Source organism: Leptonotus elevatus, chromosome 14, assembly GCF_054856555.1.
Source record: "Leptonotus elevatus isolate MCC_2025b chromosome 14, RoL_Lele_1.0, whole genome shotgun sequence".
Taxonomy (NCBI): domain Eukaryota; kingdom Metazoa; phylum Chordata; class Actinopteri; order Syngnathiformes; family Syngnathidae; genus Leptonotus; species Leptonotus elevatus.
The window spans coordinates 1,187,490-1,209,021 of NC_141252.1; the positions used below are offsets into that span (position 1 = coordinate 1,187,490).

A 21,532-nucleotide genomic window follows, 5' to 3' on the forward strand; every position below is an offset into this window, starting at 1 on the left:
GCGCACTGGGAAAATATTAGCGCCTGCACTCGTATTTTCTTGCTATGTCAGGCGTTAGCTTAAGCAAAATATATTGCTATTCTGAATTACAAGTGCCCAAATCGATTAGTTTTCGAGTTACAACCCTCAGATGGCTTTTTTTTTGTTTTGTGTCCCTGAGCTGCCGCGTGCAAGCTGGGAAGATATTTGACAGTTCTTGATGCCAACTGTCCTTGCGCTTGACGCTGTTTATTGGCACTCCCAGGTGAAGTTTATTGTGAAACCTTGCGTATATAAACAAGCCACGTATCTTTGCCTTACGAAAGTCTGCTCGACGAGCTAACAAAACTAGCATTTATATCGCGGTGAACTTATTAAAAATTTCCTTGCGACAAGAAAAAACAACAACATTAAAACTTAAATGACTTACATTTCAAATGCATTGAGCTGTCACCAATTGCAATTATGCCACCTAGTGGCAGAAAAATGACCTCAACACAAATCAATATCACACTCATTTTTTACAGTACATCTTTTTAATTCTAACTTAATTTGATGAATTATTACGAAATTACTGAATCACTGACTAAAAGATGCAGCCATATTTCTATTAGTTTAGCATTTAGAACAGATATAAGCGCTAACTATTGAAGTCATGCAATTAATTACACTCACATTTTTAATCGCCTGACACCCCTAATTAAAACATTTGACACACATTGCAACCTTGAACGAACCCTGAGGAGAATTCACCATTCGCAACCTTCGCAAACACTCAAACACTCACAACAAACTTTCGAATATGTTAAGGTTTTTGGTCAAACCGTTGTCTTCGCCCTGTTATGATAGAAATGTCTACCCAATTATTTTGCGTGATCAAACATGGAATTAAAACAAAGCGGATAAAACGCTTGCGCTCGCCTGATGTGAAAGTTCTGAATGTTGACGTTCTTGTAGGGCGCCGTCTTCCGCTGGCACCAAAGTAGGAGACCCTCCTTGGCGGACGTCTCTGAAGTCGGGAAGAAGACAGAGGGACGACTCGGGATGACTCTGCGCTAATACTTACAGTACTGTTTACTTGCACTGATTGTAGAGGTCAACAATCACTTGACCACTCACACACATGCACTCCCATTACCTTCAACGGAAATATCTTGAATGGCAAAGCGGAGGATGATGGTCCAGATCATTCCCAGTGTCATCTTGGCATTGCCATCTACGATTTCTGTATGTAAAAAAAAAAGTGATTTCAATCTAAAAATATAGTCATTTGATTTTTTTTTTTTCAAAAGCAATGGCGGGAAAAAAGCAAATACAACAGTTGAATTATGTACAGCAATCGGTACCGTGTTCTGTTTGTATATTAGTTGATTCATTTCCAACATGTATCTTTTTGAGGGGGGGGCACAAGTCATTGATGATGATGACGAGTATTGTGTGAATGGAGCAGTCCTATTTGCTCTTCTCTCTGTGCTGTGTTATCCGTAATGAAAATCCTTTCCAACAGGTTGCCCGCCTTCAATAAATCGCTGTAATCCAATCAGGATCAGGCGGCTCAGGTTGCTGCTTCCAGCGTGACGGAGGACAAACTGCAAAATGGACGCGTGGATGCGGAATGAGTCGACGGAGGGTTAAAAACAGCCGCCGATTCAGGTTGACACAAAATACGACCGATCAATCCTGTTAATGCCATTTGAAAGGGCAACACCGAACCGCTGAAAAAAAATCCCAACCAGCTCCCTGATGAGATGTATGGACGAGAGATTGCAGGCGCATAATCCGTCTGGAATGTCGGTCTGGCTCGGAACCTCCGTAACAAATCTGATCAAATTGTCGCACCAAATATCTTTCAGGCATAATCAATCAGTCGTGTAAATCACTTCTAATGGAAACTGACATTGGTTTGGGGTATTAACTGCTTTTGCTTTGTGCAAACACAAGGTGATTGATGTTTAATGGAGGAAATTAAGTGTAGCCAATAAAATAGGAAGGTAAATTAGAACGAATTACGTTGTTCATCATATTAGCCGACAATTATGTCAAAACCTACCAACCGACTGGAATGAAGAAAGAGTTTTTTGTTTTGTTTTCCAAATTGCAGCCTTTGCGATTTACTGCTTCTTGTCACGATTGTTGTTCAGTTTTCAACTTCAAAATAATTTTAGGAGGAACTTGGTGTCAAACGTTTGAGAACCACGGCGCGGCGAGGAAACCTACAGCTCTCCTCATGAACGGGCACAGCAGCCTGCAACCATGGGAACGAAGGCTTGCTCGTGAGCGCTGTTATGAATGGCTGAAGGCCGAATTCAAATCGATGTTATAAAGTCGCTGAGACGCGACGCCACTTACCCTCGGCGCCAATGGACACCAGCTTGACTCCTTTGCCGGCGATGAAGTCTAGGGCTTTGTTCACATTGGAGATCTTGTGCACTTTCATCTTGCCTCGTTCGGGTTTGGCCAGACGTTCCCCTGGATGGGGAAAAGTAAAAGGCATCTTACGCTGATTGGAAGTAATCAAGTACTTTTTTCTTTTTTTTTGTTTAATCTATGCAGCCTGATAGCAAACGGCTAAATGACTTACAGTAAATAAAGGAGATGAATCAAAACTTCTACTTTTAGCAGAGCCCGTGTTTTTATTTGTATCTCTTCTATTGAAGTAGTGTAAGCACTTTAGCCACGTCAGGCCATCATAAACGCAGAGCTGTCGGCAGATGGGAATCACTGACCCGAGATGACCTCTAGTAGGAGCATGAGTTTCAGACCGTCCCGGAAGTCCTCTTCGATGTTCTCTATCTGCGTGCCGGCTTTTCTCAAGTGAGAGTTGCACCAAGCTGTGAATGTCTACGGAAGAAAAGAAAAAGGAACTGATATAAATCTGAGTTCATATTTTTCAGAAGGTTTACTCAGTAATGTGGAGTAATACACATTGGGCAACATTGGGGATGGATCATTAAAGTGTTTTATAGCATCATAATTCACACATTTCAAACTATTGTAATTGTCCAAATACATTTCCTAAAAAGAAGACAAACTGGTGTTGTTACACTTTCTTAAAAGAAGAGAATTAATATTTATTCTCATTTGATTGTGTACAGTGAGTGAAACCCCACTTGCCCTTGGGGCTAACGAGTACCAGCTGGCACCATTTTTGGGGGGGGGGGGGGGACAATGCACAATCAACAGAAAAGGCATCCATTTTTTGCAGTGTTTATGTCGTAAAAAAAAGCTCATTAGCAGTGACAGCCAGTATTAGCAGTTATTGAAACCTCAAACCAGTAATGGGCCCATGCCTATTCCCATCGTTTGTTAGCATTCAGGTAATGCAATATGGGTGCTTTAAATACCCAACGTATAATTTTCTTTATTTTTAGTTTGATAGCAATCTTCAGGTGAGAGTGGCATTAAACAGCTTGAAGACAGTTTTTTTTTTAAAAGAATATTTGGCATTTACATTTTGACAATGCAGTGACAATCGTTGCATATTCTCGGTTTGGCATTCCCAAATTTGCAATTTTTTTTGTAGGGGAACATGATAAAACATAAATAAATAAATAAGGTGACAATTTTGCATCAACAATTTTTTTTTGATTACATTTTGCCATCTGGTAGCATCTTGTTGTCAAGGAAGTATGTTGACTTGAGTTTAAGAGTTTCATTAAGACACACGCAGTGCTTCGCCGCCATCTACCACAGATTTTTGCTCTTTGTGGCAGGGCTCTGTCGCTATCCACCACAAACAACATTTTCCAAAGTACGACACCACTCCCCAACGAGGTAGGGTATTCTATTGACCCCGCTGCGTTCTACTGGAATCACGTGTTTCTTTTGGGTTTAGTCCTGCAATACTACCACGCTCTATAATCTGCAGTCCACTTCACTTCAGTAGTATACTGTACACACACAGTAGGTGTAGCGATCCAAGGATTTTTCTGGCACTGCAGGCACTCTGAGGGAAAACATCGAGGAACACAGAATAACAGCTGGGGCTGGCACAAGTGTTCAGGCAGGCCCAGCAAACAGCCCGGCATGAAAGCCTCTTTATGATCCTCGGGGTTAATTACACCCTGAGAACAAACATCAGGCTTCCGTGTTTCCAACGGAGAACCCGCAGGAGCCCAGCCGGGCCCAGCCAGTCCGTGTAAGCTGCCTCTGCGCTTTTTCCCCAACCGTCCCCGGACAAAAAGCACCCAAATAGGGATGAAACGGTTTAGCGATAAACTGAGATGCAATTTCTGATGGCTGGTATTGCCTTGCCAATTCTAATTATGGTAAACATATTGAGCCCCGTTGGGAGCAGTAGCACCAGTGTACGCCCAAGGCAGCCAAAGTGATAGTATTTTCCTTTTATTTTTTATTTTGTTCTAACATTTCTTCTGTACTTGGGGTATGTCTTGCGACTTTTTTGCACTAATTTCTAATATTTTTTCATAATGTTCTTAAATTAGCCAAACATTGTTCATGGTATTATTATCTGCTAAGTAATATTTGTCTATTATTTGTGTATGTTTTTCTATCTAATATTTGTGTTAGTGTCATGTTTTTGCAAATAATTCCCAAATAAATCCCAATATTTTTGCATTTTTATAATACTTTGCATATATTTAGCTTTTTTTTTCCCCACCTGTCCAATAATTTGATATACCGGTATATATTTTTAATATACGTGTATTTTTGTAGAATAATTTTTGGGCATTTTTAATGTAATTTTTTTCCCCTAATATTTTTAGCTATTATTGGTGTACTATTTTTGCCTGGTGTACATATTTGTCGAATATGATTTTTGGCAAAGATTTTCATATTTTAAAAATATTTTATTTCTTCATATTTGTGTATTTTTTTCATCTACATTTTTTGTAGTTTGAGAGTAATAGTTTGGTACTTTTTGCCTTATATTTTGAATTATTTTACTTATTTTCTAAACCTTTTACAATGTTTTAGGTTTTTTGTATTTTCCCCGCCGAATATTTTTGTTTAATAATTTGATAACTTTTGTAAAACTTGCATACTCTGTTGCCGTTTGATGGGTATTCATGTATTATTATTTGTTGTAATATCTTATGGATTATTGTTTTGGCTCTTGTTATATTGTGCAATGTTTTGGCTAAAATAAAAAAATCCTGATGTATTTCTTTTGGCGATAGCAAACGTACACAGCATTTCCCAACTCGTCTGTTCACCCATAATGGTAGCGTGCACGCTGTTGGCGCTCACATCACATTGTCATCCCTTAAAAAGGCGGTCGTCATCAGTTGACGTTTACGCGACCACTTGGTTTTCATATATTAGCGTGTGCTGCCCGCTGAAAGGAAGCGGAGCGGAACGGATGTCGACAGGAACAGAGGAAAGATTATATGGTGTTTCATCTCCGAGGATAGAAGCGACCGGAAAAGATTTATGGTGGTGGGCACACGCCCTAAGCATCTGTTTGGATGTTTGGGGCTGCGACAGTAACAGAGATCTTTCAATTAATTCAATGTGGAGAGACATGCCAAAAAGTGTGTTGTTCAAAGATCAACACAAAATCTAATTTTGTCTAATATTTTTTGCATTGTTTTGTATCGTACATTGTATTATTTTTAATGTATTTTTCGTCTAACGTTAGTATATTTTTTAATTTTTCTAATGTTTTTGTACTATTATGAGATATTGTTGTGTTGTTTTATTTTAAATATATCTTTGTCCAATAATTTAAGATGTTGTTTGTTGAAAATGTTTTAGTTTACACATCATACCTTTCGCAATTTTTTTTAATTTTTATCTAATAATGTAGATTTCGTCCCTTAATATTTGTGTATGTTTCATGTTTTTCATGTAATACTTGAGTAGGTTTTGGTTTAATATTTTTGCACTTGCATTAGCATTTATTTGTGTGTGTTTTTTTGTGCCTCAATCCTTTTATTTTTTTTCCTAATGTTTTTTGTTTTTATTGCAATGTTTTCAGATTATTATTATTATTATTATTAGTTTAATCTTGTTTGGTTGGTATTTGGCAAGATGCAACACAGATAGACAAAGTGCTTTCTTTGGATTCACTTTATAAAAAATACGTGTTCAATATCCTTAAAGTTATCTATGGTTTACGGTTTATCAATGACTCAAAATTTGCTCTGGCCTCACTTGTTGCGTAATTTCAAGAAAAGTGAAAACACAACAACATCTGGCTGGCTCATACGTGAAGTCTGCCTTCTATCTCTCTCTCTGGTCGCCACCTCCCAAAATGCAAGGCCTGCCAGAAAGTTAAGAAGGGTCAAGAGCATGGCGAAGCATCTGCTCTACATCCGCGTGGGTCAACGTCACCAACGCCACACAGCACCCCCAACCCAACACCACCCCCCCCCCCCCGGTAACCCCCCGAGGACAAGGTACGACTTGACGATTTCGAGCTGGGAACGCAGCTCAGTGAGAGCACATAACTTGTGAGCAGATTTCAAAATTCCTCCACTCCTCCCTTCATTAATCATCCTCGCTTTAAAAAAAATATTTCCTGCCGCACTCTTGCCAGTTCACGCGTCGGAGCGGTTGAACGGGACTAGGAAAGGAAGTCAGATGTTGCCGGCAAGGGTGACGCACAGGAAGACGTTTGTCAACAGCATGAGCCGATTTTCACTCTTCGTGTGGGCCACTCGACAAAATAGGCAAATAAATTAGAGATTAGGAAATGGATTTTTTCTGTCATCATTCCATTATTAGTAGTCAAGGAGGCAGATCATAGATATTTGGAGCCGATATTCATTTTCAGTAAAACGGAAAATATTGGCGTGAACATAAAAAAAGAAAAAAAGAAAAAAGAAAAGAACGCCAACTTTTAACTTTGTTGAAATGTCTTTCAGCACGTTTATTCAACAACATTTCAGATTTAACTAGATTTTTTAAACAACAAGTCAAAAGGTCATTAGCATATCTTACAAAGTTAAATGAAAAAAAAATACAGTAGAAAAATGTAAGTAAAGTTTTCCAAAATAACCGAAATGTTAAACATTCACTTATCTTTGTTTTAATTTCAAACAAAAAATGCAGAGAGTTGTAAACTCCAAACAGGAAGGCCAGAACTGGGATTTGAACCCGGAATTTCAGAACTTTGAAGCCGACGTGCTGACCACAGTAAACCGGGTGCACAAACAAGTCCAAAGGGCCCACGACTGAAATCAGACTGAAAGTCAACCATGTTGGTTTGAAGCAGCCATTTTGGGCAATTTCCAGTGCTTGTATTTTAGCAAACCCTTCCTTGGGAATTCATCCAAAAGGAGCCTGAATCGGAAACCGTTATGCAAGACAGATGGATTTGTTACAGTAGAGATACTGAATTGATTTTTTTTTTCTTTTAAAGATGAATCCAAAGGAAAAACCTGATCACATCGCGGCTGTGGCGCACACGTTTGTATTCCGGGATAACGCGAGCCACATGTATCCTCTATAAATACACGCATCACATCTGGTGTCGGATGAATCTCCAATTGGGCATAAAGACTCCGTCGGCGTCAGGTCTTTGATGTGAAAGGCAGATTACGTTCAACAGGGGGACCCGCAAACAAACGGCTGGAGAAAAAGTCTCAAGTTTGACACATGGTCAGCGCCATCGAGGGGAAAATGTGGCCAAGAAAAAACGGAAGCTGAGCGGAGGTCGACTGTTTTCAAAATTGCTCAGGATGACCTGATAATCAGGCGTGTTGCAATTTGGCCCGATTGTTGCTCTGTGTGCCACTTTAGATGTTCGCGACTCATCGAGAACCTCGTTGGCGCCGTATGGACGCTCACACACGCGCATTTTCAGACGCCACGCACCCTTGAGGCACCAGATGCATTTGCGGTTGCCGCGGCAACCGCCCTGCCGTACCGCGCGCCCGTTGCCTTTTTTGCTTTCTCGAGCAACGAGGGGCTAGCCGTTAGCACGTGTTGATTTGTCACGTTACACACACGCGCGTATGAATATGCATTACAGTGACGCCGCGGTAAATAGTGCACTGGTTACAAAAGCAAAAAGCAGCCCTCCTTTTTTTTGTCAGTCTGTTGGCCCATGCAACACAATTGCACTTCACGCACAAATGCGCGTAGCGGGAGCCGCAGCCAAGGAGACGTATAAGCCTAATGGCAAGATTGTGCTGATTTGGCACTTTTTGCACTCCAAGTGTCTGCGTCAATGGATGCTGCACCTGAGAGACTGACGCACTTCATCACGCTTACGAGCCGCAGGGAAACACACTTCCTCCCGGTTGCCTAGGACACACGCACACACGCACACACACACACACACACACACACACTGGAAATCCATGTGTGTGTTTGTGTGTCCTCTGGTGTGCGCTAAAGGAAGGAGACAAGAGAAGTGGGTGAATGATGACCCTTTGGTAGTTGGCCAGAGCTTCCCCCGGCCCCCCCCTTCATCTATGAGGGCGAGAGTAAGATGTACCCGTGCACTAACTGGACAAAAGTCTAGAGACGTGATCTCCTAATTTTTAAAGGTATTGGAGTCTACTAACCTTCTCTTCATTTTATATATATTTTTTTTTACTCAAAAAAAAATAATTTTTTATAATTTAGGAGATTTGAACTACTCCTTCCGTATCTATGTTACTTGCCAATGGACGAACTAATGGCTGTTAGAAAACGACAGTTGTTTGCTTAATATTCAAATTTAAACTCTGGCAGCCAATGCGGGATTACAATTTCCCCGTGCGCTCAAACTGCTCATTGGAGACTTCAACCACGTTGCTCTCTCATCGCCGAACAGCTTCCGCACAACATTTAGACAGCGGGGAATAAAACTGTGGGCCTTCCGCAGCGTAAATCCAGCCAATGTCTGTGTTGTGTCTGAGGTAATGCGAGGACGCTGCATTCATCACAGTACACAGCGCCGGGCGTTCTCGAATGTAGTGCGGTAAGTACAGTAAGCGCGCTGAAAGCCTCCTTTGTGGAGGAGCCGCTTGTGGCTGAGTCAGGTGACGGTCAGCAGTGGAGAAAAAAAAAAAAAATGCTTGCTTGGGCACAAAGCGGCGAGCGCCAGCTGACTCATGACTACTGAAGCTATGATACTTCTCATCACTGTGTCTGGTGAACGCTTGTGTACTTTACGTATGATGCAACGTTTTGTTTGTAGGTGAAACTTTTTGGCACCAAATGGAGCCAACCATAATTGAGACAAGCAGGTAAACTTCATTAGGTGTCTAATACGGAGTGTGGCAGCATAATTATTAGGGGCGTGACCCAAAAAAATCGATTCTCATAAGAATCGCGATTCTCATTTAGTACGATTCAAAATCAATTTTAAATGTCCCAAAACCAATTTTATTTAAATTATTTTATACTGTCTGTGTATGCCTTTATTTGGAGCGCTGTTCATGTTGTACCCGGTGTGGCCACTGAGGGGCAGTGTGGTTCCACGCGGTCTAATACACTGTTACGTTGTAGCCACATTAGAGAGTATAAGGAAAAAAGTCACGATCATGTTATTACAATAAAAGTTTTTTTTTTCAGCATGGAACCATTCTTTTGAGTGATAAAAGTGCAGCGAGTAGCGCGCTAATTAGCATTAGCGAGTCAGACTGGAGTAGATCATTACAATTCCTTGCACATCTATAGATTGAAGCGAAGATATTAATCGAACACCGATTCTGAATCGAATCGCAGACCCAAAAATCGGAATCCAATCGTGAGACATTCAAAGATTCGCACCCCTAATAATTATGTTTTTCATCTTGCTTGCTGTAACAAATATTACAGATGCATGTAACACCACAGTTGAACTCGATAGTACCATTTACTGTCACAAAATGGGTCAAGTCGGAAATAAACAATCACGGGCGGGGGAGGGGAAGGAGTGCAGACAGACAGTCGGCGCTAAAAAAAAAAAGCCTGCAGGGGGATCCACTCCATCGCTCAGTCTGATCAATAATAACTGCCGCTGAATGAAATTCACACATTCAATATTGGCTTGGAAAATACGAACAAATGGCCTCGGGCCATGGAAGCGTCAAAATACACTGGACAGAGATAGAAAATGTTTTATTTTTTTTCCTGTGTTTTTTCAAGGTCGTTGCTCTTTAAAAACGGCATGACGCAGAATTGGGGTGTGTGATAGCATCTAGCCAAAAGAAAACGGCTAACAGCTAGCATGTAACCGACCAGAGAAGAAGAGAAGTCAAAACCCAGAGTCATGATAGAGATGGGACATGAACATGAATTCCATAATGTCAATATTACTAGATTTCAGTTTATCACGGGCTTTTTTTTAATGGATTTGTTTCTTTGGGCGATGCTGCCGCAAAAGTGTTACCAGTAAACATTGTGATGGGAACCATAAAACAGGAAATTGAATAATAAGCGCCTGGCTGCGTAGGATTAAAGCACGCAAATAAATGAACTGAGATGCTGACGTACAGTAAATAGCAAAATGGCTAAGGGCTAGCATGACAGCGACCAGAGGTACACTTGCAGGTGCAAAATGCATTCTCTGTGGGATCTGAGTCTGGGTTCAAACATGTGAATGCCACTTTATATGAGCCGTGTGACTGGCTGAGGACCCTGCCTCTCGCTTCAAAGTCTGTTGGGATATGTTCTTATTAATCACCCGTGACCGTAATGGGGACAAGCAATATAGGAAAGGAATGGATGGATAGTTTTACGATATTGTATATTGGTTACGTTTTTTTTGTTTTTTTTTCCTTCCCACCTACACATTTGACAGTTATTATGTAGTATGAAAATGTGACTTAAAACATTGCCTGTACAGTCTGTAGCATGAATGCGACCTGGCAGTGGTGTGTTTACTCAGAGAGCAAACAGAGCTGACGCGTCGCTATTCCCGATAAGGCTGCAGGGGCAATTTCGACACGCTCGGGCGAAATGTCAGCAAATAACTTTCCCTCGCGCACCGGCCGACGCCCACTCAGTCGCTCGCTGGTTCACTCGCTGGTTCACTCACTTGCACTTTTTTTTCAAGAGACACAAAGTGGAAGGAAATGGATGAGGAAGCTGATGCAGATAAAACTCGATTGTGTTTTAATAATGCTTGTCCTGTCCTTGTAGTTTAGTCTTCTGAGATGATGTGTCCTTATGCAGGGACATTACGTTTGAGCCTTTGGGGAGGGTGACACTGCCTTTATTACAACCAGGAATAGAATCATCTTTAACAGCAATGGGGCGGGGGGGGAAATAAGTTACTGCAGGATGAAGAACTGAATTTATTACTTTTGAGTTTTTTTGCTTGACCAAAACATGAAGAAAAACGCATTTTTGTCTTTTATTCCCCAGATAAAAACAAAAGTTAGAACACGTTTGCTTTGTCATTATATAGATTTGAACAATAAACACACACACACACACACACACACACACACACACACACACACACACACACACACACACACACACACACACACACACACACACACACACACACACACACACACACACACACACACACAAAAACACACACGGTGATTTGGAGAGTGCAAAAACATTTGAGACATAATAAACATTATGAACAGAAAAGCTGGGCCATCAAATACTTTTAGAATACGCTTGTATATAAAATAGAAGGAGACGAGGAAGAATATTCTATCAGCGACTAAAGGCGTGAACAAGGAAGCTGTCAGTCATCTGTCATGTCGCATGCACACACAGTTGCACACTCATAGCAGGTCATCGGCACAACCCCGCCCGCAGTCTTGCGCCAACCTGTTAGCTTGGGCTTCAGCCACTATTTCTAGAAAAAATGATTTTAAATGATCATCCCCCAGTAGATGACAATTAGGGATAAGATTTCAGCTTGACGGCAACGTTTATCGCCACTTCATTGAGTGCACATTCCCCCTCCAAAAATAAAACTTCAAACCAATACATTTAGTGTTATAAAAACACTCTTTTACAAATAAGTAATGCCACAAATGTAGCAGTTGTGGCTAAGCATAGACAATGTTGGCTTATTTAGAATGCTAATGCTAGCTTTGCCTTATGGAGTTGCAAACTCAATTAAGAGTTTAACTTTTGGACACCGACATTACTTGTTTTTAGTAGTTCTGCCTATTTCCGCAGATAACTGCAGCGTCAGCAGAAATTTTGTGTCAGCAGCTTTGCAGCAACACAACAAGCGACCAATTAACTGAGCTAAATAGCGTCTGGACAGTCAAGGGATAGCTTCTAAGATCAATAATTGACGGTGCGTTGACAGGTGAACAAAAGAAGGGGCCTGAAAAACTGCTCTGTCGCTGCCTGCTCTTCCTCGAAGCTCCGCCCATACCACGCACACGCTCTCGCATAACTGCTACTGAATGCAAAAGGTGTGTCGGGCTCGGCTTCCATGCCTTTTTTTTTTTTTTTTTTTTACCTGCTTATCTGTTTACAACACGCACCGCAGCTGCTACCGCATGAGCCGAGGGAAGGCCCATGACTACAGCTTTCCTGCGTGTGTGTGTGGGGGGGGGGGGGGGGATTCCTTGGAAACATGCTGAGTGTAACGCACACTTTGCTGTGGAACACACGTGACTCCTAAGTACACGCTGCTCCCAGACACTTGCTGCTCCACAGAAAACGAACGCACCAAAACTGCCTGTCGTCCACACTCATACTGACAATTGGACCAAATTTGAGAATTTTCCAGTCCTTGCGATCAAAGTCAACAAAGCCTCGATTATCCAGTCTCAATTATTCTGCGGTGTGGGACGTGTCGAGGGATTTTTACTCCCCGATCTGCTCAGAATACGTTCAGGGAAGATCATTATAAATGCTAAGTTGCTACCCACTAGTCAACATTTACGTACTCGGGGCCGTGGTTCTGGGTGCAGAGACAGTCGTCCAGTAGCCAGAAGGTCGGCTGTTCGATCTCTAGCTCTGCCCAAAATCATGTGTCGTCGTGTCCTTGGGCACTTCACACACATTGCCTTCAGTGCTACACGAATGTTTAGTGGTGGTCGGAGGGGCCGTAGGCGCACACTGGCAGCCACGCTTCCGTCAGCCAGCTTGTCTCAATTTTTTTGCCACCAGAATGTGTGAGCGCGTCTTTGAGTGTCTAGAAAAGCGCTATATAAATCTGACGCATTATTAATTAAGCAGAGTAAGCACATACCAACAATTGCTCATTTGAGGGATTTTGTCCCCCGTCCCCAGATATGCTAGGAAAACGACAATCTTTCATGTTAAACCTCTTCAATATTTTCCATCGCAAATCTTCATGTTCGGTCAACGTAGATTTGGCCTAAGCCCCCGGACTCCATTATTATGTAACTTGAAATGGAACAAGAGCCAATCAAGCAGGCTACACGTATACCAACAATCAGGTCGAATATGAAGTCAGCAAAAGCCCGATTATCGGAAATCTCTAAAAGATTAGGAACGATTATTTCCCTATGGTGTGGGGTGGATTAAGAATTTTGCTTAACACATCGTGAATGGGGTGTTAAAAAAAGTCGATTCGGCAATATATCGCGATCTTACAGTACACAATTCTCGAATCGATTCTACATGCGGCCGGATCGATTTAAAAAAATAATTATGAGATGGAAATATTCAACAAAACGTCTTACTTAGGGTTAGGGGTCACACTTTAAGCATGGAAGAATGTTCTATTAATGGAACATTAAGCCTTAATATTTTATTCCACTGCTGTTCAAACATGAAACAGACTGCAACCTGTTTGTTAAATACAGTAGCTCAGTTATAAGCCTGAAGTTTCAGATAAATAAATACATTTTCATACAATCTTACAGTGTACATGTACAAGTTTACTGATTATTATTTTCTAAATTTGAGTTAAAAAATTAAAAATTAAAAAAAATCGCAATAATCAATTTATAGATTTGTATCGGGATTAATCGGCATCGGATGGAATCGTGACCTATGAATCGTGATACGGATGGAATCGCCAGGTACTACGCAATTCACAGCCATAGTTACACCCATTCAGTATTTACAATCACGGACTCCCGGTCAACCTAAAGCTGCCGAGCTTGTTCTGTTCCTTCTACTAGTTTCCTCCTATGTGCATTTTCTGGATTGTTGTTGGAGATATCGTTGCGTATGGTTCTTCACTGCTCTCTCATATTTTAAGAATTGGTTACATTCTCTGTGTGCAAACAAAAGGGCAGAAGGGGAGTCACCAAAGCTATTAAGATTCAAAGCACCCAACTTGTTTTAATGACCTTTTAATGACGTGCGCACTGGGCCGGGATAAATTTGGAGCCAGAGAGAATTTGTATTCAGGCTCTTCTGGAGGAGAGTAATTTACTTGCTCCACACTAAATTCCTGAATTCTTCCAACCCTGACACTGTGTCAGGGATGGAAAGAGCAGCACAACACCCGAGAACCAGGAATCTTGTTATGCAAATCCCCTGCAACTGGGAATGTAACGGTCTTTCGAAAATGGGTGGTTTGGTGCATATCCTGGTTTTTAAGGCTTGGTTCACATTTGGTTAAATAATGGAACAAAATGCAAAGCTTCCATCCATTTATCTTCTATAAGACCCCCATGGGGGGGGGGGGTGGTTGTGGATGAGCTGGCGCCTATTCCAGTTGATTTTATTAGATAGGCAGGGACTGGTCACCTAAGGCTACACCCAGAACTAGTTCATATAACCTTGTTTCTGTGGACATTTAAAGTCCCAGTAAAGAAATAAAGCAGCCATTACATCAAAATACACTAAATCAGTTGAAACATTATCCTTGCGCAGGTCAGGACAATACACTTAGAAGAGTGTTTTTTTTTTTTCAACGTTTAGATTCCCATGCATGTCCCAACGTGAGCTGCGAGCATCTTGGAATCGTCATGTCTTTGCACAGCCAGGTGTTTCCGGGACACATCAGGCAGTCAGTCAGGTTGCCACTCTTGCATATTTCCATCTAATTGTGTTCCACAAACAATCGCGCACACACCTTGGCTCGCTAACAACTGTGTCACTTACACAAACCCCCCCAAGGCGCTTTGCAGGTTTGATAGTTCTGGTCCAGGTTTGTCCTTCTAAGGCCGCAATCCCCCACCTTTTTTTTTTTTTTTACCTCCCCAAAACTCTTTCACGCCACACCCACATTCCCATGCTCACCATGCAAGACAGCACAGAGATAACATCCACGCACCGATTTGCTCACTCTGGCATTTGTTGCATCATGTCGCTCCCATTTAAGTGTCGCCATATTTCTCTATTCTGCCTCGGGGACTAACAGGCCATGCCGTGACTTGTTTTCTTGCACGACGGTTACAGGGTTGCGTAAAGCTCGGAATGCAACGTACGAATTTGATTTTTCTTTTTTCTTTTTTACAAACTTCTCTTTTCATACGTCTGCTTCAGAACGCAAGGATTTGCATATTTGTAGATTTTTTTCAATTTTTTTTTTTATTTGATTATTATTATTATTTTTGATTATAAGCTTAGTTTTTCTTGGAAAAATGTTGAATGTTTAATCAATGTTTCTTTTTTCTATGGTTAAAAAAAATTAAAATAGCCCCCCTGAGTACATTTCAATGGGCAACTAATTATACACGCATTTTCACTCTTTGCAGGCTGTCTTGGTCCTTTTTCCCCGTGTATAGCGGGTTTCCACTGCAGTGTCTTGCCTAAATCCAATTTGTTGGGGTGGACGGGAAGAACAGCTCCGGATGCTAATGAATGACAACAAGGAAGCAAAACCGAAGCTTGTGTTCAGAAAATTTCTAGCGTTGCTATGGTCCATTTCACACATAAAAATAAAAACTTCACACTGCCTGTTTTGATTCAGATCTTTTTTTTTTGGTATCTTGTACGATAACGTAAATAACGGGAAAACAGGCCTTTATGGGATTTAGAACCACATATTCAGACGGCTAAAAAACTGTACTTTTTACTTTAGCTACAGCAAGCATACAAGTGACTCTTGTCATGTTTCGCTGCTGGTTAAAAAAAAAAAAAAGAAGCTGGTCCGCGAAACGCTCGCCGTCATCACATTCCTGCATTCCCATGATGCACCTTGCGCAGCCTTGCTGCTTGACAAAGAAGCGCGACGGCTAACAAAGCAGAGGATGCGAGCGCTACACTGTGAAAGCTAAACTAACAAGAATGAAATACCGCAAATTAAATCAAAATACTATTTTTTCTTATCTATACTTTTTGTGTAAAAAATATTTCACTTACTTAAAAATATTTTGTAAAATAACTTGGTATTTATTTATTTATGTAATTCCTGGCTATGATTAGGTTCTGCTTAAAATAAGAAATGCTGAAATTCTATAGGTGTACGTAGTAGAACTACACTAGTACTGTATATTAAGACATGGGTTTGTGTTTTATTTAGGTTAGCTGTGTTAATTTGTTTTAGGAAATCTTGCCCAGTCAAATTTTTCTATTCTATTGGCAGATATCGTAATTTTGCTTAGATTATCAGTAAATAATATAGGCCTTGTTATTTATTTATTTTTTACTTTAAAAATCTATATTACAGTATTTTATAAGGAATAGGTTACGTCCTAATTCCCCACCAACTTGACATTATTAACTCATTCCCTGCCATTGACGGCTATAGACGTCAAAAATTATTTTAAACTATTTCTATTAGTTTAAAAAAAATCCACTTTTGCTAACAAGAGTATGAAAACCTAAAATTGTTTTTATTGTCAATTTAGAACAGAAATAAAATTTGTGATTAATTGTTAGTTAACTGGTGAAGTCATGTGATTAACTACAATTACAAATTTGAATCGCCTGACGGGCCTAATTTAAAAAAAAAATTTTTTTAAATAATGGCATGATAATTTTATATCTGTTATAAATGTACAATTAAAAAAATCTAGGTTTTCATAGTTCACATGAATTTTGGACGTCTATAGTCGTCAATGGCAGTGAATGAGTTAATGAGATGGAATTGCCATGTTTTGTGAAGCCTCCAGGACACAAACACTGACAAAACACTTTGCATTGAAACAGTTTACAACAGCTCAACTTGATTTGAAAGCCTACTTTATAAAAAGGAAGCCAAGTGGTTTAACTTGATAAATATCCTCTGTGCGTTTGTGGACAACTCCCCTGAGTTTATGAAGCAACGTAGAAGTGATCAAGGTATAACAGGCCACTTGTAGTAACAGTTCATGTTCCAGCAAGCCACCCCCCCCCCCCTCCACCTTACAACTTTACATGTTTTGCTTCACTCTCACGTCTCAAGGTGATGTTTTCCTACGGATATCTTGGGTATTTGGAGGCGGGAAAAGCTCAAAACACAGTACTGTACTTGTTTTGAATTTGAACTGCCATCTCAGTGAAAGCAATGACAATTTTATTTAAGTTCAATTATTTGCCAAAAGACCGCCTCAGCAAGATATCGACAAACAAACTGACAAACTTTCTCGGGAGTTTTACCGAGTGCTTATTCACAGCGAAAACAAACCAATGCGCAGTTGTACCTTGAGATACTGTGCAAGTTCAATTCATTCAGTGACCATGCTGGTAACTCAAAACATCGGTGCTGTATCTCAAATCGTCCATTTGCAGTAAAATTAATGAATTGCCATTAATCCATTCCGGCCTCTCGCCCAAAAAACGTGACATTTTTGTTATGTAAAAATGGTACTCTATAATACTGTACTTTATAAAAAAAAATATTAATGTAATAACAATGAAATATAATCTACAATAATAAAACTTTTGGTGCATCGTGATTTTATGCTGCAATCCAATTCATTGTGCTGCTCCTTTTGCTGTGCCTTGCTCATTTTCTTCTTCATTTTTCTGTATTCACGTTTTCTCTATTTTCGGCGACTCATTAATTAAGATGGACTTTTTTGCTCAAAATGCCACCATCAATGCAATTGATGCTAATCGTTAGCATGTCATTGGCTAACATTAAGCTAGCGCAGCCTTTCTTTATCGTTTTAAATACACACCCGTGTAATAATTTGTTTAATGTTTAGTTTGACAGTAAACTTCAACCGGGAGTGGCATTAAGCACCTCGAGGCCTCTTAAGACACGACTTGCATCTCAAGTTTGCGCTCGCAAGTCAGCGCTTAAACCCGCCATTTTTTTCCTCCAATTTACAGCAGCTTAGAAAAACGAATAAATCGTCCCGAGAACTCATGAGCTGAGGTATTAATGAAGTTGCCGTTCCGCCTCCACGCCCCCCCCCCCCCACCCCTACTCCAAACCTCGCAACCACGGACCTCTGAGAAGGTGCACAGCTGCCAGGAGGCTGTAAGTAATAGCCTGCGAGGTCAGGAACATGAATGAAACATTTATGAGGTTACAACTATGTGGGTCGGCTGCTTTTTTTCAAAAGTACTTTTCCTGACAGTGTCCAGACTGCACTTCACACCTGACAACGTTGCTGAGCTATATCGCCGTGCTTCTCCCTAGTAGCACGAGTTGATGACATCATGCATGCAACCAGGAGCAAGAAAAATATAGACGGAGGTTGGAGGCGGGATTAGGGTATCAAAATATGGTCAGTGTTCCAAATCAAGGTTAGCGTTTCAAGCTAGGTTTAAAAAAAAAAAAAGCTATGGTTAGTGTTTCAAACCAAGTCTAAGGTTTCAAATTCGGGTTTCATGCCAGGATTAGGGTTTGAAGCAAAGGTTTCGGTTTTCAAAATTAGCGTTTCAAACCGGGATTGGGGTTTCATAGAGGAGACACCTGAGGATGTCTCGGTGCCGCTGCTGCACTTCTCCCCGGTAGCAGCAGTGGATGACATCACGCAGGAAACCAGAAGCAAGAAGAAACTGGATGTAAGGGGGTGGGGTTGGGGGGGGGTGTTTGAAAAACTTTTTCCAACAGCAGCAGCCGCAGCAGCAAGCGGCGAGAGGGGCGAGATTATTACCATTTTTGGGCACGCTCGCTCCCAACGCAAGCCCGGCCCAAACCGCAGCGCTTGCTCGGATTCCACATGGCTTTTTCTTCACTGTTTTTTTTTTTTTTTTTTTTAAATAAAGTGGGAGGAGAGGGTAAAAGGTAGTGTGTGCAGCATGGTGGGTTGAGAAGGGCGGTTCGAGGGGAGTAAAGTCACAGTCAAGTATAATCCCATCACCCCCCTCCTGCAAATTAAATCAAGGATAGAAGGGGTGCTTTTGCTAATCCATGTCTCATCATGCAGTGGATGACAAGCTTTTTGGAAGGAGGGGGGGGGGCATGGGGGGTGCAATTGTTCACTTAATGAAGCCAAGCACATGGCTGACATCTGTTGCATGGAAAAGGTGCACCAGTGTAACACTTGAACCCCCCCTTTTAGAGTCCTTGTCTCAGCACCCAACACATCTTGTAATCCACTGGAACATTATGCACACACCATTACTTAAACTTTTTTAACGACTCAAATGATTCAATTAAAGCATACCGCTCAATCAACTTTAAATAAAAACGGTACCAACAATGACGTCCTTAAACAGTTGTTAAAGATTGGCTGTAAACGTAAAGACATTCAACGTACCACTAGAAGGAGCTCACGTATCGCACTTTGAGTGACAATATGACAAATGGCTGACATATTTGTCGGATTTTCAAAAATAAAAACCCTTAAAAAGATTTAAGTACATGATTGCTCGTCTGATAAATAATGTTTCATTTGCAGTATAGTTTTTAGAGCAAATGACGGGTATTTTAATGTGTTAACTTGAAGAACCCCTCTGTATTTCGGCCTATATGACCACAATGTATTATTATTATGATTATTATTTTTTTTTATTTGGTGGTGGTGTTTTTTTAAAACAGATTTTCAGGCAACATTGCACAAAAACATTGTCCCAAAAGCACATTTCTCTAATACAAAAAAACTCATCCACTTTTCTAAATTTTTGGTACGCTGTATTCAGGTTGAAGTGGCCATTCGAACCAGACTCCGCATTTTGACTGACTGCCATTTTCAGGAAATCGTCTCACACGGCTACGAATCACTGTTGTAATCCATAGACACAGAACGTAACTGACAGCAGGCGTACACAAGACTTCAAAATTACAACAACAGATGAGAGTCAGAGCTTCGACGAAGGTTTTTGGTTTCAGGTTAGGGTTTGAAATTAAGGGTTCAAGATAGCATGAGGGTTTCAAATTAGGATTTGAAACCTGATTCAGGGTTTATTACAAGGGTTACAATTTAAAAGTGGCATTTCAAGTTAGTGTTTTAAGTAGAAATGGGCTTTAAAAAGTCAAGGTTTTAATAGCAGCTAACACTTGGAATGACCTCTCTCAGAGCACAACATGATTGGCTGCCTCTTTAAAGTTAATTGCCGCCAATTAACTTTTTTTTTCTTTGCGGGGAGGCAGCAAGCCTTTTTGCTCAGTTGATTATTATGTGCATTGTCCGAAGAAAATTGAATGGTGTCAGGGGTTACTAGTTGGCCCCAAGGACAACATGAGTAGCCAAGGGGGTCTGTTCTAAAAATAGCTCACCAGTGATGGGACAATGTGACTTACTAGGAATAATTAAAACAGAAGAAGAATATTAACATTTATTTATTTTAATACCTAGTTTCAAGCATAGTTTGGTTAATGAAAGAAGGGTTTCAAATTACGGTTGATGTTGATAGCAAGGGTTAGGGATTTAATTTAGGGTTATGAGCCTGGGATTGGGTTTCAAGACAAAGTAAGGCTTTAAAAATAGGAGCCCGAGAGAGGAGGTTAGGTATTCAAACCAAGACTTGAAGCCAAGGTTGAGGTTCCAAGTCCGGTTTAGGGTTTGAAATTAATTGTTTGAAGCCAAAGTTAGGGTTTCAAAGTAGGGTTTGGAAACACGTTTGGGGTTTCAAATCATGGTTAGGGTTTCAAGTCAGAGTTTGGGGGTTCAAGCCATGGTTGGGGTTTCAAATGAGGGTTTCAAGCCAGATTTGAGGATTCAAACAAGGGTTGGGTTTTCAAAACAGCATTAAGGTGTCAAAACGGGGTTTCAAGACAGGGTTGGGGTTTCAAATTAAGAGTTTCAAGTCAGGGTATCAAATTAATGTTTCAAGTCTGGGTGACGCAGAAGAAGAAAATGAAGAAGTGGGACTTAAAAAGAAGATAAGAAAACGAAGAAGAGTTTGTCGGGGATGCCTCTGTAAACCCGGAAATGAGGGACCGGGAGCTCCTCACCTTTCGCTGCTGCTTCTCCCAGGCGGGGTCCAGGAGCATGTCCCGGTCCCAGTCGTCCTCCTGCTGCATGTAGATCTGCTCTTCGTCGTAAGAATCCATAACGTGAGGTGAGCGAGCGCCAAACAGCTTCCGTCTGTCTCGGCTTCTCTTCCCTTGTGTGCGTCCGCCGGCTGCCTCTCCTCAGCCCGCTGCTTCTTCTCCTCCTCCTCCTCAAGACGGCGAGTGTGTGTGTTAGGGGGAAAGATTTGACGGTCCGCCTCCGGCTTCCCCCTCGCTCTTTCTCTCTCTCCCTGCTAAACTCTTGTTCCTCCGCGCTGTGGTTCCCCCGAGGGAGGCTTCGTTCGGAGGGAGGCAGGTCGGCACAGAAAAAAGAGAGAGGCAGGGAAAAAAAAAACTTTGCAACAGACGAATTACATCGATGGCCAAAAGCAAAGGAAAGCTGATTGGACGCCACGGGGATGAAAGCCCGCCCTTGCTTGACTCTGATTGGTCGACTCGGCTGTCATCCATCAGGCTTGCGACAGATTTCCCGCCCATGCTTGACTT

General features: G+C 41.2%; 1 protein-coding gene across 5 annotated transcripts in view; it reads right to left on the reverse strand.

Annotated features, from left to right (window-relative positions):
- Positions 1-21,411, reverse strand: part of actn1 (actinin, alpha 1) — a 35,688-nt gene extending 14,277 nt beyond the window's left edge. For 3 of the 5 annotated variants that reach the window (XM_086095769.1, XM_086095768.1, XM_086095766.1), the window contains exons 1-5: positions 20,987-21,409; positions 2,706-2,820; positions 2,329-2,448; positions 1,118-1,204; positions 901-988 (exon numbers count right to left, since the gene is read on the reverse strand). In XM_086095769.1, the coding sequence (XP_085951895.1) occupies positions 901-988; positions 1,118-1,204; positions 2,329-2,448; positions 2,706-2,820; positions 20,987-21,085 (509 nt within the window). In that variant the 5' untranslated portion in view covers positions 21,086-21,409. Of the gene's footprint in view, positions 1-900; positions 989-1,117; positions 1,205-2,328; positions 2,449-2,705; positions 2,821-20,986 lie in introns of all 5 variants that reach the window. The other 2 variants (XM_086095767.1, XM_086095770.1) reach the window with 2 other exon arrangements.
- Between the last annotated feature and the right edge of the window lie 121 nt (positions 21,412-21,532).